At 44.7% G+C, this 18487-nt stretch overlaps 1 protein-coding gene across 2 annotated transcripts in view; it reads right to left on the bottom strand.

The window, feature by feature from the left end:
- tmem198aa (transmembrane protein 198aa) overlaps positions 1-18487 on the bottom strand; it is a 90788-nt gene that overhangs the window by 26468 nt on the left and 45833 nt on the right. For both annotated transcript variants that reach the window (XM_045704903.1, XM_014165683.2), the window contains exon 2: positions 9259-9542. In XM_045704903.1, coding sequence (XP_045560859.1) covers positions 9259-9436 — 178 coding nt within the window. In that variant the 5' untranslated portion in view covers positions 9437-9542. The remainder of the gene's footprint in view (positions 1-9258; positions 9543-18487) is intronic.

Below are 18487 nucleotides of genomic sequence, written 5' to 3'. Positions count from 1 at the left end.
CTGGATAATAAAATAGATGAGCTCAGGGCGAGGATCTCCTTCCAGAGAGACATCGGGGATTGTAACATACTCTGTTTCACAGGAACATGGTTCTCTCCGGATATACTGTCCCCGTCCATATAGCCAGCTGGGTTCTCAGTACATCGCACAGACAGGAATAAAGAACTCTCCAGGGGAAAAGAAAGGCGGGGCTGTATGTTTCATGATTAACTACTCATGGTTTAATTGTGATTACGTACAGAGACTCAAGTTATTTTGTTCACCCAACCTAGAATACCTCACAATCAAATGCAGACTGTATTACCTCCCAAGATCATTTTCTTTGGTTATATTCACAGACATGTATATTCCCTCTCAAGCCGATACCACGACGGCCCTCAACAAACTACACTGGACTTTATGCAAAACTGGAAACCATCTATCCTGAGGCCGCATTTATTGTAGCTGGGGATTTTAACAAAGCAAATTTGAGGAAAACGCTTCCAAAGTTCTATAGTCAACACATTGACTGTGGTACTCACTCTGGAAAAACATTGGACCACTGCTACACAACTTTTCGAAATGCCTACAAGGCCCTCCCCCGCCCTCCCTTCGGCAAATCTGATCACAACTCCATTTTGCTTTTCCTTTCATATAGGCAGAAACTCAATCAGGAAGTACCCGTGCAAAGGACTATTCAAAGCTGGTCTGACCAATCGGAATCCATGCTTTAACATTGTTTTGATCACGTGGACTGGGATATGTTCCGGGTAGCCTCTGAGAATAACATTGACGAATACAAGGATACGGTGACTAATTTCATCAGGAAGTGTATAGGAGATGTTGTACCCACTGTGACTATTAAAACCTACCCAAACCAGAGACCGTGGATAGATGGCAACATTCACGCAAAACTGAAAGAGCGAACCACTGCATTTAACCATGGCAAGGTGACTGGGAATATGGCAGAATACAAACAGTGTAGTTATTCCCCCTGTAAGGCAATCAAACAGCCAAAACATCAGTACAAAGACAAAGTGGAGTCGCAATTCAATGGGTCAGACACGAGTCATATGTGGCAGGGTCTACATACAATCACGAACTACAAAGGGAAAACCAGCAACGTCACAGATGTCTTGCTTACAGATAAGCTAAACACCTTCTCTTCCTCCACTTTGAGGATAACACAGTGCCACCGACGCGGCCCGCTACCAAGGACTGTGGGCTCTCCTTCTCCGTGGCCGATGTGAGTAAGACATTTAAGTGTGTTGTCATGACGTTGGCCTCTTTTGGTACAGGGAGGACAGTTGACCCCCTCCCTTTTGCACCACCACCCAACCTACCTTCCCCCCAATCCACCCTGTGTGTAAAGGGTTGTAAAAACTCTAAAATTCCAGGAGAGTCTCTGGCCACATGGCCCATAGAGAGACACAGGAAATTCTTCCAACTCATAGAATTGGAGAGCCAAGCGACATTTTGTGTTCTGGAGAAGGTATGGAAGATTGGTGAAGAATCCAGCTACGAACTGATCCGCTTGGTACAATTTTGTGATACTCAGAAGAGACAATATAGCCATATTACCATAAAACTGTTTATATAATAGCATCATAATGGTTGTATAGAATGTATTAATAAGGATAAAGCTTTTGTAAGACATTGAGATGCTATGTACTGATGTAATGTGATAGAATTGTATTTCTGTAACCAAGTCTAGCTCAGTCATGGGCACGCCCCCAGGGACCCATACAGGACCAGGCGTCATTTGACAAGCCTGTTCGATGGGCACTATAAAACACCCCTTGATTTACATTTCCCCAGACCAGGCCTCCACTCCATTGAGTTGGCCCATAGGTTTGACCATCCAAGTACTCTACTGAAAGTGAACTATACCACGTGGTTAACTTTTAGACTATCGAGACCGACAGAATAAGAACAAGTCTTTGATATTAATTATTAGTCTGCAGCTAAGTAAATTATATCATCGAATGCGAAGACCAACGAAACATCCATTCTATAACGACATTAATGAATGTCGCTTTGAAAGATCCATTCTAACCGAGAGAGAGACTCTCCAACAGAACTGAACTCTCCAACAAAGAACGACGACACACTGAGCGTAAATATATATTGATTGCAATTGTTCCCGAATGAGTGAGCCTTCAATTGTCAATTGTTAATATTAATGAACTCTGTGTAACTTCTCAGCTGACCGTTTATGACCCATTGTTCAACAGGCCGACCTGCCTGTTTAGCCCACAAGGGCACATTCCTCTACCAATCCTTTGTGACGATAATTACTGTTTGTATGTTTTCTGTTAATTACTTAGTGTAGTAAATAAATGATTTTAAGACAATTGATGTATGGATGATTTTAGTAAAGACTGGGTTCGTGGAGATACAACAATTTACGACGTTTGGAATGAGACTGGACTAGAGGTAAATACACCATTTAAACCAGAAGATAATCGGCCTATACTATAATAGGATATAATATTCTAGTACAGGAAAGTTATATTAGGAAAATTATAGCTTTGTAATCTGAATATTCTCCTTGGTGCCCCGATCTCCTAGTTAATTACAATTAAACGATTAATCAGTTTAATCGCGTGATAATAATTACAGGGAGCTAATTGATAAACATATCTTCAGTTTAATGGTACCCCCAAAGACACGACAGTGTTAACCCTCGCAAGGCTGCCGGCCCAGACGGCATCCCTAGCCGCGTCCTCAGAGCATGCACAGACCAGCTGGCTTGGGTGTTTATGGACATATTCAATCACTCTCTATCCCAGTCTGCTGTCCTCACTTGCTTCAATATGTCCACCATTGTTCCTGTACCCAAGAAAGCAAAGGTAACTGAACTAAATGACTATTGCCACGTAGCACTCACTTCTGTCATCATGAAGTGCTTTGAGAGGCTAGTTAAGGATCATATCACCTCCACCCTACCTGTCACCCGATGACCCACTCCGAATTTGCTTACCGCCCCAACAGGTCCACAGACAATGCAATCGCCATCACTCTGCTCTATCCCATCTGGACAAGAGGAATACCTATGTAAGAATGCTGTTCATTGACTACAGCTCAGCATTCAACACCATAGTACCCTCCAAGCTCATCATTAAGCTTAGGGCCCTGGGTCTGAACCCTGCCCTGTGCAACTGGGTCCTGGACTTCCTGACGGCCCGCCTCCAGGTGCTGAAGGTAGGAAACAATGCCTCCACTTCGCTGATCCTTGACTCTGCGGCCCCACAAGGGTGCGTTCTCAGCCCTCTCCTGTACTCCCTGTTCACCCATGACTGCGTGGCCAAGCACGCCTACAACTCAATCATCAAGTTTGCAGACGACACAACAGTAGTAGGCCTGATTACCAACAATGACGAGAGAGCCTACAAGGTGGAGGTGAGGGCCCTGGGAGAGTGGTGCTAGGAAGATAACCTCTCACTCAACGTCAACAAAATGAAGGACCTGATTGTGGACTTCAGGAAACAGCAGAGGGAGCACCCCCCTATCCTATCTACATCGACGGGACCGCAGTGGAGAAGGTGGAAAGCTTCCAGTTCCTCGGCGTACACATCACTGACGATCTGAAATGGTCCACACACACCGACAGTGTGGTGAAGAAGGCGCAACAGCGCCTCTTCAACCTCAGGAGGCTGAAGAAATGTGTCTTGGCCCCTAAAACCCTTTTACAGATGTACAATTGAGAGCATTCTGTCAGGCTGTATCACCGCCTGGTACAGCAACCGCACCGCCCACAACCGCAGGGCTCTCCAGAGGGTGGTGCGGTCTGCCAGATGCATCACCGGGGCACACTGCCTGCCCTCCAGGACACCTACAGCAGCCGATGTCACAGGAAGGCCAAAAAGATCATCAAGGACAACAGCCACCCGAGCCACTGCCTGTTCACCCCAGCTATCATCCAGAAGGTGAGGTCAGTACAGGTGCATCAAAGCTGGGACCGAAAGACTGAAAAACAGCTTCAATCTCAATGCCATCAGACTGTTAAATAGCCATCACTAGCCGGCTTCCACCCGGTTACTCAACCCTGCACCTTAGAGGATGCTGCCCTGTGTACATAGACATGGAATCCCTGGTCACTTTAATAATGGAACACTCGTCACTTTAATAATGTTTACATACTGCTTTACTCATCTCATATGTATATACTGTATTCTATTCTACTGTATTTTAGTCAGAATTTGATTTGATTTGTATACCATGTGTATCCCGTACATACAACTAATACAACGTGAAAATATTATATACAGTATGTGACTATATTATGTGCAGTATATTGTTATATTATGTGCAGTATATTGTTATATTATGTACAGTATATTGTTATGTTATATACAGTATATTGTTATGTTATATACAGTATATGATTATATTATGTGCAGTATATTGTTATATTATGTACAGTATATTGTTATGTTATATACAGTATATTGTTATGTTATATACAGTATATTGTTATGTTATATACAGTATATCGTTATGTTATATACAGTATATTATTATATTATATACAGTATATTGTTATGTTATATACAGTATGTGACTATATTATATACAGTATATTGTTATATTATGTGCAGTATATTCTTATATTATGTACAGTATATCGTTATGTTATATACAGTATATTGTTATGTTATATACAGTATATTGTTATGTTATATACAGTATATTATTATATTATATACAGTATATTGTTATGTTATATACAGTATATTATTATATTATGTACAGTATATTGTTATATTATGTGCAGTATATTGTTATATTATGTACAGTATATTGTTATGTTATATACAGTATATTGTTATGTTATTTGCTGTGATTTGAGGTGGTTAAAAAGTGAGTCAGAACGTTTGAAAGAAAAAGTTTGAAAAAAAAATATTGATGTAGAGTAATGTAAAGAAGAAGAAGATTTAAATAACCACATCAAGGTAGTCTGAGAAATATAGAAACAGATTAGCGATACACAGACAGTCAGGCTTGGCTGAGAAATATAGAAACAGATTAGCGATACACAGACAGTCAGGCTTGGCTGAGCGATATAGAGACAGGTCAGAGATACACAGACAGTCAGGCTTGTCTGAGAAATATAGAAACAGATTAGCGATACACAGACAGTCAGGCTTGGCTGAGAAATATAGAAACAGATTAGCGATACACAGACAGTCAGGCTTGGCTGAGCGATATAGAGACAGGTCAGAGATACACAGACAGTCAGGCTTGGCTGAGAAATATAGAAACAGATTAGCGATACACAGACAGTCAGGCTTGGCTGAGCGATATAGAGACAGGTCAGAGATACACAGACAGTCAGGCATGGCTGAGCGATATTGAGACAGGTCAGAGATACACAGGCAGTCAGGCATGGCTGAGCGATATAGAGACAGGTCAGAGATACACAGACAGTCAGGCTTGGCTGAGAAATATAGAAACAGATTAGCGATACACAGACAGTCAGGCTTGGCTGAGAGATATAGAGACAGATCAGAGATACACAGGCAGTCAGGCATGGCTGAGCGATATAGAGACAGGTCAGAGATACACAGACAGTCAGGCTTGGCTGAGCGATATAGAGACAGGTCAGAGATACACAGACAGTCAGGCTTGGCTGAGCGATATAGGGACAGGTCAGAGATACACAGGCAGTCAGGCATGGCTGAGCGATATAGAGACAGGTCAGAGATACACAGACAGTCAGGCTTGGCTGAGCGATATAGGGACAGGTCAGAGATACACAGGCAGTCAGGCATGGCTGAGCGATATAGAGACAGGTCAGAGATACACAGGCAGTCAGGCATGGCTGAGCGATATAGAGACATGTCAGAGATACACAGACAGTCAGGCTTGGCTGAGAGATATAGAGACAGGTCAGAGATACACAGGCAGTCAGGCATGGCTGAGCGATATAGAGACAGGTCAGAGATACACAGGCAGTCAGGCTTGGCTGAGCGATATAGAGAGAGGTCAGAGCTACACAGACAGTCAGGCTTGGCTGAGCGATATAGAGACAGGTCAGAGATACACAGACAGTCAGGCTTGGCTGAGAGATATAGAGACAGGTCAGAGATACACAGACAGTCAGGCATGGCTGAGCGATATAGAGACAGGTCAGAGATACACAGGCAGTCAGGCATGGCTGAGCGATATAGAGACAGGTCAGAGATACACAGGCAGTCAGGCATGGCTGAGCGATATAGAGACAGGTCAGAGATACACAGGCAGTCAGGCATGGCTGAGCGATATAGAGACAGGTCAGAGATACACAGACAGTCAGGCTTGGCTGAGAGATATAGAGAGAGGTCAGAGCTACACAGACAGTCAGGCTTGGCTGAGCGATATAGGGACAGGTCAATGACAGACAGGCAGGCTCGGCTGAGCGATATAGAGACAGGTCAGAGATACACAGACAGGCAGGCTTGGCTGAGCGATATAGGGACAGGTCAATGACAGACAGGCAGGCTCGGCTGAGAGATATAGAGACAGGTCAGAGCTACACAGACAGTCAGGCTTGGCTGAGAGATATAGAGCCAGGTCAGGGACAGACAGACAGCATGGAGGAGGAGATGGGAGAGAAAAAAAGGAGAGAGAGAGTCAAAGAAAGAAAGAGACAAGCGTAAAGCTATACTGTACAGAGCTGGGTGGGTGGGTTGGGAGAGGGAGGTTGCATAAAAAGATGACATTTTCTATAGCTGAGTTAACCTAGTTATGCTATTCCTTTAAATTATGAACATTTGAGCTTATATCTTATGACAATTATTCCTCTTTAATGATGAATAGTCAAGGGAGAGCTTAAGGAGAGAGAGAGAGGAGACATAGGGATAAAAAGAGAGGAGAGAGAGAGAGACATAGGGATAAAGAGAGAGGAGCTAGAGAGGAAGGAGAGAGAGACGGTGAGAGAGAGGGAGAGAGAGAGAGAAAGATAGAGAAAGAGAGAGAGAAAGAGAGAGCAAGAGAGAGAGCAAGAGAGAGAGAGAGTAAGAGAGAGAGAGATAACGAGAGAGAGAAGAGAGAGATAGATATAAAGAGAGAGAGAAAGACAGAGCGAGATAACAATAAAGAGAGAACGAGAGAGAGAGCGAGAAAGAGTTCATTAGTGAATGTGCTCCTGTACTCTGACTCCCAGCCCACTGTCTTCCTCTACCACAAGGATCAACCATCAGATTACAATCTGGGTGTAAACTACAGCTGAGGCCCTGTGAAACAACCTCCTGCTCTTCAGCTCGTCTGGGTAAACCAGGTTATTAACAACCTGCTGCTCTTCAGCTCGTCTGGGTAAACCAGGTTATTAACAACCTGCTGCTCTTCAGCTCGTCTGGGTAAACCAGGTTATTAACAACCTCCTGCTCTCCAGCTCGTCTGGGTAAACCAGGTTATTAACAACCTCCTGCTCTCCAGCTCGTCTGGGTAAACCAGGTTATTAACAACCTCCTGCTCTCCAGCTCGTCTGGGTAAACCAGGTTATTAACAACCTCCTGCTCTCCAGCTCGTCTGGGTAAACCAGGTTATTAACAACCTCCTGCTCTTCAGCTCGTCTGGGTAAACCAGGTTATTAACAACCTGCTGCTCTTCAGCTCGTCTGGGTAAACCAGGTTATTAACAACCTCCTGCTCTCCAGCTCGTCTGGGTAAACCAGGTTATCAACAACCTCCTGCTCTTCAGCTCGTCTGGGTAAACCAGGTTATCAACAACCTCCTGCTCTTCAGCTCGTCTGGGTAAACCAGGTTATTAACAACCTCCTGCTCTCCAGCTCGTCTGGGTAAACCAGGTTATCAACAACCTCCTGCTCTTCAGCTCGTCTGGGTAAACCAGGTTATCAACAACCTCCTGCTCTTCAGCTCGTCTGGGTAAACCAGGTTATCAACAACCTCCTGCTCTTCAGCTCGTCTGGGTAAACCAGGTTATTAACAACCTCCTGCTCTTCAGCTCGTCTGGGTAAACCAGGTTATCAACAACCTCCTGCTCTTCAGCTCGTCTGGGTAAACCAGGTTATTAACAACCTGCTGCTCTTCAGCTCGTCTGGGTAAACCAGGTTATCAACAACCTCCTGCTCTTCAGCTCGTCTGGGTAAACCAGGTTATTAACAACCTCCTGCTCTCCAGCTCGTCTGGGTAAACCAGGTTATTAACAACCTCCTGCTCTCCAGCTCGTCTGGGTAAACCAGGTTATTAACAACCTCCTGCTCTTCAGCTCGTCTGGGTAAACCAGGTTATTAACAACCTCCTGCTCTTCAGCTCGTCTGGGTAAACCAGGTTATCAACAACCTCCTGCTCTTCAGCTCGTCTGGGTAAACCAGGTTATCAACAACCTCCTGCTCTTCAGCTCGTCTGGGTAAACCAGGTTATCAACAACCTCCTGCTCTCCAGCTCGTCTGGGTAAACCAGGTTATTAACAACCTCCTGCTCTCCAGCTCGTCTGTGTAAACCAGGTTATATATTTTGTGCGTTAAGTGGAGGAGGATAAAATCAATTGTCTTTTTCTTGCTCTAACGAAGACGACTAACAAACAAACTGTTAACATACAGTTTTCTCCCTTCTCTTGGTTTGTCTCGATCACACAAAAGATTGGGAAGCAACAAGCGTGGTGAGATGACAGCTGTTATGTTATAAACCAACAGCAATTAACTGAGATCGGTCGCTCTGAATCGAGACGACGTGACAGTTTTTTAATTTTTTTATCCACATTAAAATCAAGCGGTTATGGCGATTATCGTCAATAAGACAAGCTAAACACGTTGCTGTGGAGTTAAGATGAACTAAAAGTCATTCTGATAGACAATGGACACGTTACATTCTACGTTACATTATCTCTACGGTCTTACCAAAGAATACACGTTACATTCTACATGACATTATCTCTACGGTCTTACCAAAGAATACACGTTACATTCTACATGACATTATCTCTACGGTCTTACCAAAGAAGCGGGTTGTGGTAACTTCCCACTGGGCAACGTCTAGTTTTGATTTGTTTGAGTTGTCAACTAACCTGAATTCAACGTGAAATCAACAACAACAACAAAAATCCCACCGTGTAATTGAATTTAGGTAAAAAGTTAGGTGAAAAGAAAATACTAAATTCCCTGACGTTGATGACTTAAAAAATGTACAAAAAAAAATAGTTTTCCACGTTGATTCAACATCATCACAAATCATGTTTTTGTTGTTGTTGTTGTTGTTGTAGAAACGACATGGAAACAATGTTTATTCAACCCGTTTTTTTTTTTGCCCAGTGGATTAGCGCTGTTGAGAATCTTACCAAAGAAGCAGTATATGATACCGAAGAGGCAGCACATGGAGCAGGCCACAGAGGGAACGATCTCATAACGACGCTCGATCTCTTCCTCACAGCTGAGGATCCTCTCTGGGCTCCCCGGGTCATGTGGTGGAGGGGCCAGTTTGAAGGCCAGCAGCTGAGGCCAGGATGTAGATGTCATGGTGACTAGGGTGTTAAGGGAGGGGGGGGGGGGGGGTCAGGGGTTGTATAGGTGGGCCGGGACAGGGACGATCAGGGAGCGATGTTACCCATCCAAAAGGATCCACCTGAGAGAGAAAGAGAAAGAGAAAGAGAGAGAGAGAGAGAGAGAGAGAGAGAGAGAGAGAGAGAGAGAGAGAAAGAGAGAAGGAGGGAGAGACAGAGAGACAGACAGAGAGAGACAGAGAGAGAGGGAGAGACAGAGAGAGAAAAGAGAGGGAGATACAGAGAGAGAAAGACACAGAGAGCGTGAGAGAGCGAGAGAGAGAGAAAATAGAGAGAGAGGGAGAGATGGAGATACAGAGAGAGAGAGAGAGAGAGAGAGAGAGAGAGAGAAAAGAGAAAGAGAGACAAGAGAAAGAGGGAGAGAGAGAGAGAGAGAGAGAGAGAGAAAAGAGAAAGAGAGACAAGAGAAAGAGAGAGAGAGAGAGAGAGAGACATAGCATTATTGATTGGATGTTAATTCATTAGTGAGGTTTGAGAGAGGCACCATGCCAAGACAGACAGCCTCTCTCACCATATGGCATCATTAAGGTCTGAGGCCTGAAACAGACACAGACCAGGGAGCCCTTCCATCCCTCTCGTTCCAATGCACCAACTGCTACTTTGCTCTGAACCCAGATCTATGGATCAGTAAGTCCTGCAAAAAGTGTAAAGAGGAGCTTAATATTGTCTCAACTCAAAGACTGAACAACTACGTACCAAAATACTCCTCCCATACACTCTGAGAAGCCATACAAATCACAAAACGTCAAGCCCAGAATGCACTGCATGTGCTGTATGACCAAAAACCATTTTGTCCTCCTAACTATTCACATCCAATCCCTACACACAATTTAAATCTCGATATCTACCAGCGTGTCCCTTCTAGCCCTGTTCCTGGGCACACTAGTCCCTATATAGTGCACTACCTTTGATGAGAGCCCTGGTCAAAAATAGCGGACTGTATAGGGTATGGGGTGCCAGTAGGGACAAAGCTCAAAGCTCTCATTTCTCCTCTCTGATTCAATCCTGCAGGTCAGTGCACCTGCCATGTAGGAACATGTGTGACACAACTCAGCACTTAGCCTGTCACAGATATCTACAGACAGGAGTATTACAATGATGACGATCCCCCAGGCACCTCCTCCTCTCCCTCTCTCTCTTCCTTCCTCTCTTCCTTCCTCTCTTCCTCCCTCTCTTCCTCCCTCTACTCCTCCCTCTCTTCCTTCCTCTCTTCCTTCCTCTCCTCCTCCCTGTCTTCCTTCCTCTATTCCTTCTTCTCTTCCTCCCTCTCTTCCTCCCTCTCCTCCTCCCTCTCTTCCTTCCTCTCTTCCTTCCTCTCTTCCTCCCTCTCCTCCTCCCTCTCTTCCTTCCTCTCTTCCTTCCTCTCTTCCTCCCTCTCCTCCTCCCACTCTTCCTTCCTCTCTTCCTTCCTCTTTTCCTCCCTCTCTTCCACCCTCTCTTCCTTCCTTTCTTCCACTTTTCCTTCCTCTCATCCTCTGCCTTCCTTCCTTCCTTCCTTCCTCCCTCTCTTCCTCTCATCCTCCCTCTCTTCCTTCCTCTCTTCCTTCCTTTCTTCTGTCCTCTCCTCCTCCCTCTCCTCCTCCCTCTCCTCCTCCCTCTCATCCTCCCTCTCATCCTCCCTCTCTTCCTCCCTCTCTTCCATCCTCCCTTCCATCCTTCCTCTCTTCCTTCCTCTCTTCCTGTCTTCCTTCCTTCCTCTCTTACTTCTTTCCTCTCTTCCTTCCTTCCTTCCTTCCTCCCTCTCATCCTCCCTCTCTTCCTTCCTTTCCTTCCTTCCTTCCTTCCTTCCTTCCTTCCTTCCTTCCTTCCTTCCTTCCTTCCTTCCTTCCTTCCTTCCTTCCTTCCTTCCTTCCTTCCTTCCTTCCTTCTCCTTCCTTCCTTCCTTCCTTCATCTCTTCCTTGCTCTCTTCCTTCCTCCCTCTCTTCCCTTCATCCTCCATCTCTTCCTCACTCTCACAATCCCTCTCATCCTCCCTCTCATCCTCCCTCTCATCCTTCCTCTCTTCCTCCCTCTCTTCTGTCCTCTCTTCCTCCCTCTCTTCCTTCCTCTTTTCCATCCTCTCTTCCTCCCTCTCTTCCATCCTCTCTTCCTCACGCTCTTCCTCCCTCTCTTCCTTCCACTCTTCCTTCCTATCATCCTCCCTCTCATCCTCCCTCTCATCCTCCCTCTCATCCTTCCTCTCATCCTCCCTCTCATCCTCCCTCTCATCCTCCCTCTCTTCCTCTCTTCCTCCCTCTCTTCCTTCCATCCTCTCTTCCTCCCTCTCTTCGTTCCTATCATCCTCCCTCTCTACCTCCCTATCATCCTCCCTCTCTTCCTCCCTCTCTTCCTTCCTCTCTTCCTTCCTCTCTTCCTCCCCCTCACAATCCCTCTCATCCTCCCTCTCATCCTTCCTCTCATCCTGTCCTCTCTTCCTCCATATCTTCCTCCCTCTCTTCTGTCCTCTCTTCCTCCATCTCTTCCTCCCTCTCTTCTGTCCTCTCATCCTCCCTCTCTTCCTTCCTCTCATCCTCCCTCTCATCCTCCCTCTCATCCTCCCTCTCTTTCTTCCTCTCTTCCTTCCGCTCATCCTCCCTCTCTTCCCCTCATCCTCCCTCTCAATCTCCCTCCACCTCTCATAGTCAGTTAGACAAATGGAGCTGGCTGAACATGGTCATGCCTGGCTGCACAGAGAGGTCAAAGCCATGTTGCTCTTCTCACCACCTGGCCTGCTGTAAACTGCATTCTTACAGTAACACACCAATACTACAGAGATACAGTACTACTACTACTACTACTACTACCACTACTACCACTACTACCACTACTACTACTTCTACCACCACTACTAGTACTACTACCACCACTACTACTATTACTACTACCACTACTACCACCACTACTACTTCTACCACTACCACCATTACTACTACCACTACTACTACTACTACTATTACTACTACTACTACTACTACTACCACCACTACTACTACCACCACTACTACTACTACCACTACTACTACTACCACTACTACTACCACTACTACTACCACTACCACTGCTACTACCACTACTACTACCACTACTACTACCACTGCTACTACCACTACTACTACCACCAATACTACTACTACTACTACTACTACTACTACTACCACCACTACTACTACCACTGCTACTACCACTACTACAACCACCCCTACTACTACTACTACCACTATTACTACTACTACTACCACTACTACTACCACCACTACCACTACTACTACCACCACTACTACTACTACTACCACCACTGCTACTACCACTACTACTACCACCACTGCTACTACCACCACCACTACTACTACTACCACTACTACTACCACTGCTACTACCACTACTACTACCACCAATACTACTACTACTACTACTACCACCACTACTACTACCACTGCTACTACCACTACTACTACCACCCCTACTACTACTACTACCACTATTACTACTACTACTACTACTACCACTACTACTACCACCACTACCACTACTACTACCACCACTACTACTACTACTACCACCACTACCACCACTACTACTACTACTACTACAACCACTACTACTACCACTGCTACTACCACCCCTACTACCACTATTACTACTACTACTACTACTACCACTACTACTACCACCACTACCACTACTACTACCACCACTACTACTACTACTACTACCACTGCTACTACCACTACCACTACCACTACTAAAAAGTAACTAGTTCTGCGAACACATTATTTTTGTGGAAGCTTGTTGCCTATAACCATTGTTGTAACCCAACTTAAAGTATTTCAGTGTTGAATACTTAAAGTAATACAGTGAGGGAAAAAAGTATTTGATCCCCTGCTGATTTTGTACGTTTGCTAACTGACAAAGAAATGATCAGTCTATAATTTTAATGGTAGGTTTATTTGAACAGTGAGAGACAGAAAACAACAAAAGAATCCTGAAAAACGCATGTCAAAAATGTTATAAATTGATTTGCATTTTAATGAGGGAAATAAGTATTTGACCCCTCTGCAAAACATGACTTAGTACTTGGTGGCAAAACCCTTGTTGGCAATCACAGAGGTCAGACGTTTCTTGTAGTTGGCCACCAGGTTTGCACATATCTCAGGAGGGATTTTGTCCCACTCCTCTTTGCAGATCTTCTCCAAGTCATTAAGGTTTTTAGGCTGACGTTTGGCAACTCGAACCTTCAGCTCCCTCCACAGATTTTCTATGGGATTAAGGTCTGGAGACTGGCTAGGCCACTCCAGGACCTTAATGTGCTTCTTCTTCTTCTTGTTGCCTTGGCCGTGTGTTTTGGGTCATTGTCATGCTGGAATACTCATCCACGACCCATTTTCAATGCCCTGGCTGAGGGAAGGAGGTTCTCACCCAAGATTTGACAGTACATAGCCCCGTCCATTGTCCCTTTGATGCGGTGAAGTTGTCCTGTCCCTTTAGCAGAAAAACACCCCCAAAGTATAATGTTTCCACCTCCATGTTTGACGGTGGGGATGGTGTTCTTGTGGTCATAGGCAGCATTCCTCCTCCTCCTCCAAACACGGCGAGTTGAGTTGATGCCAAAGAGCTCCATTTTGGTCTCATCTGACCACAACACTTCCACGCAGTTGTCCTCTGAATCATTCAGATGTTCATTGGCAAACTTCAGATGGGCATGTATATGTGCTTTCTTGAGCGGGGGGACCTTGCGGGTGGTGCAGGATTTCAGTCCTTCACGGCGTAGTGTGTTACCAATTGTATTCCTGGTGACTATGGTCCCAGCTGCCTTGAGATCATTGACAAGATCCTCCCGTGTAGTTCTGGGCTGATTCCTCACCGTTCTCATGATCATTGCAACTCCACGAGGTGAGATCTTGCATGGAGCCCCAGGCCGAGGGAGATTGACAGTTCTTTTGTGTTTCTTCCATTTGCGAATAATCGCACCAACTGTTGTCACCTTCTCACCAAGCTGCTTGGCGATGGTCTTGTAGCCCATTCCAGCCTTGTGTAGGTCTACAATCTTGTCCCTGACATCCTTGGAGAGCTCTTTGGTCTTGGCCATGGTGGAGAGTTTGGAATCTGATTGATTGATTGCTTCTGTGGACAGGTGTCTTTTATTCAGGTAACAAACTGAGATTAGGAGCGCTCCCTTTAAGAGTGTGCTCCTAATCTCAGCTCGTTACCTGTATAAAAGACACCTGGGAGCCAGAAATCTTTCTGATTGAGAGGGGGTCTAATACTTATTTCCCTCATTAAAATGAAAATCAATTTATAACATTTTTGACATGCGTTTCTCTGGATTTTGTTGTTGTTATTCTGTCTCTCACTGTTCAAATAAACCTACCATTAAAATTATAGACTGATGATTTCTTTGTCAGTGGGCAAATGTACAAAATCAGCAGGGGATCAAATACCTTTTCCCCTCACTGCATGGTGATAATATAATATATTTAAGTAAGTAAAAGCATTGTATTTGGGACAAATCATTCACTAAACCCTAAACCTCAATTAAATCTTGTAATAAATAATATGGAAATTGAGCAAATTGAGGTGACTAAACTGCTTGGAGTAACCCTGGATTATAAACTGTCATGGTCAAAACATATTGACGCAGTAGCTGCTAAGATGGGGAGAAGTCTGTCCATAATAAAGCGCTGCTCTACCTTGTTAACAGCACTATCAACAAGGCAGGTCCTACAGTCCTTAGTTTTGTCACACCTGGACTACTGTTCAGTTGTGTGGTCAGGTGCCACAAAGAGGGACTTATGAAAATTGCAATTGGCTCAGAACAGGGCAGCACAGTTGGCTCTTGGATGTACACAGAGAGCTAATATTAATAATATATATGTCAATCTCTACTGGCTGAAAGTGGAGGTGAGATTGACTTCATCACTACTTTTATTTATGAGAGGTATTGACATTTATTTTTACCTTTATTTTGAACATGACATGTTGAATGCACTGAGCTGTCTGTTTAAACGGATAGCACACAGCTCAGACACCTATGCATACCCCACAAGACATGCCACCAGAGGTCTCTTCACAGTCCCCAAGTCCAGAACAGACAATGGGAGGCGCACAGTACTACATAGAGCCATGACTACATGGAACTCTATTCCACATCAGGTAACTGATGCAGCAGTAGAATCAGATTTTAAAAAACAGATAAAAATACACCTTATGGAACAGCGGGGACTGTGAAGAGACACACACATAGGCACAGACACATGCTTAAACATACACACGATAACACACACACACTATACACACACACGTACACACGGATTTAGTACTGTAGAAATTACGTAGTGGAGTAGGGGCCTGAGGACACACAGTGTGTTGTGAAATCTGTGAATGTATTGTAATGTTTTTAAAATTGTATAAACTGCCTTCATTTTGCTGGACCCCAGGAAGAGTAGCTGCTGCCGTGGCAGAAGCTAATGGGGATCCATAATAAATACAAAATACCCTATAAACCATAATCCTTACCTTACCCTAAACCAATGCTAGAAAGAGATATCATGTATGTACAGCAGAGAGAGCGATGATGTTGGGCACAAATCTGCACATATGTGATGTAGTACTCAATTTTCGGGGACCACTTTTGGCTCGTGAGCACTACTTTCAAAACTACTGGCTAAAAGGTATACAAAAACACCAGAGAATCTCTTTAAAAGTCAATTGCCCCTTAGAACCAACTTCTCCTTGAGTGCTAGTGTTCTGTCCTCTCAGTCCGTTGGTCTGAAGTATGGTTAGATAGGGCTAGGCAGGTTTAGGTAGGGTTAGGCAGGGTTAGTGAGGGTTAGATATTGGAATGGGGGTGGTGGGTTTCTTAGAGAGGGCTAACAGTTGGCAGCACAATTTTCCTTTTGCCCAATTTGTATTACTGTATCAAGAATTTTATGAAAATGTCCTCACACACCAGTACAGTACGCACCTAAAAGTTGGACTCGATCCGCCAACCCAATCCCAAAGAAGAATATTTTTAACCTTCATTTAACTAGGTAGGCCAGTTGAGAACAAGTTCTCATTTACAACTGTGACCTGGCCAAGATAAAGCAAAGTAGTGCGACACAAACAACAATACAGAGTTACACATGGAATAAACGTACAGTCAATAACACAATATAAAAAAGTATATATACAGTGTGTGCAAATGGCGTGAGGAGGTAAGGCAATAAATAGGCTATAGTAGCGAAGTAATTACAATTTAGCAAATTAAAACTGGAGTGATAGATGTGCAGATGATGATGTGCAAGTAGAGATACTGCTGTGCAAAGGAGCAGAAAAGTAAATAAAAACTGTATGGGGATGAGGTAGGTAGATTGGATGGGCTATGTACAGCTGCAGCAATCGGTAAGCTGCTCAGAAAGCTGATGTTTAAAGTTAGTGAGGGAGATAAAAGTCTCCAACTTCAGCGATTTTTGCAATTCGTTCCAGTCATTGGCAGCAGAGAACTGGAAGGAAAGGCAGCTAAAGTAGGTGTTGGCTTTGAGGATGACCAGTGAGATATACCTGCTGGAGAGCGAGGGTGAGAGTGATGTTATCGTGACCAGTGAGCTGAGATAAGGTAGAGCTTTACCCAGCAAAAGACTTATAGATGAGCCAGTGGGTCTGGCGACAAATATGGGCCAGCCGACGAGAGCATACAGGTCGCACTGGTGGGTGGTATATGAGGCTTTGGTGACAAAACGGATGGCACTGTGATAGACTACATCCAGTTTGCTGAGTAGAATGTTGGAGGCTATTTTGTAAATGACATCGCCGAAGTTGAGGATTGGTAGGAGAGTCAGTTTTACGAGGGAATGTTTGGCAGCGTGAGTGAAGGATGCTTTGTTGCAAAATAGGAAGCTGATAACAGATTTAATTTTGGATTGGAGATGTTTAATATGAGTCTGGAAGGAGAGTTTACAGTCTAGCCAGACACCTAGGTATGTGTAGTTGTCCACATGTTCTAAGTCATAACCGTCCAGAGTAGTGATGCTTGTCAGGCGGGTGGGTGCGGGCAGCGAGCGGTTGAAGAGCATGCATTTAGTTTTACTAGCGTTTAAAAGCAGTTGGAGGCCACGGAAGGAGTATTGTATGGCATTGAAGCTCATCTGGATGTTTGTTAACACAGTGTCCTAAGAAGGGCCAGATGTATACAGAATGGTGTTGTCTGCGTAGAGGTGGATCAGAGACTCACCAGCAGCAAGAGCGACATCGTTGATATATACAGAGAAAATAGTCGCCCTGAGAATTAAATCCTGTGGTACCCCCATAGAGACTGCCAGAGGTCCGGACAACAGGCCCTCCAATTTGACACACTGAACTCTATCTGAGAAGTAATTGGTGAGCCAGGCAAGGCAGTCATTTGCGAAACCAAGGGTGTTGAGTCTGCCGTTAAGAATACGGTGATTGACAGAGTTGAAAGCCTTTGCCAGGTCGATGAAGACGGCTGCACAGTACTGTCTTTTATCGATGGCGGTTATGTTTAGTACCTTGAGCGTGGCTGAGGTGCACCCGTGACCAGCTCGGACACCGGATTGCACAGCAGAGAAGGTACGGTGGGATTCAAAATGGTCAGTGATCTGTTTATTAACTTGGCTTTCGAAGACTTTAGAAAGGCAGTGCAGGATGGATATAGGTCTGTAACAGTTTGGGTCTAGAGTGTCTCCCCCTTTGAAGAGGGGGATGACCGTGGCAGCTTTCCAATCTTTAGGGATCTCGGACGGTACTAAAGTAAGGTTGAACAGACTGGTCATAGGGGTTGCAACAATGGCGGCGGATAATTTTAGAAAGAGAGGGTCCAGTTTGTCTAGCCCAGCTGATTTGTACAGGTCCAGGTTTTGCAGCTCTTTCAGAACATCTGCTATCTGGATTTGGGTGAAGGAGAAGCTGGGGGTGTGGAGCTGTTGGCCGGGTTTGGGGTAGCCAGGAGGAAAGCACGGCCAGCCGTAGAGAAATGCTTTTTGAAATTCTAGATTATTGTGGATTTATCGGTGGTGACAGTGTTTCCTAGCC

This window comes from Salmo salar, chromosome ssa21, assembly GCF_905237065.1.
Source record: "Salmo salar chromosome ssa21, Ssal_v3.1, whole genome shotgun sequence".
Lineage (NCBI taxonomy): Eukaryota > Metazoa > Chordata > Actinopteri > Salmoniformes > Salmonidae > Salmo > Salmo salar.
Note: the sequence above shows the minus strand (reverse complement) of the source record. Positions and strands in the feature narration are given on the sequence as shown.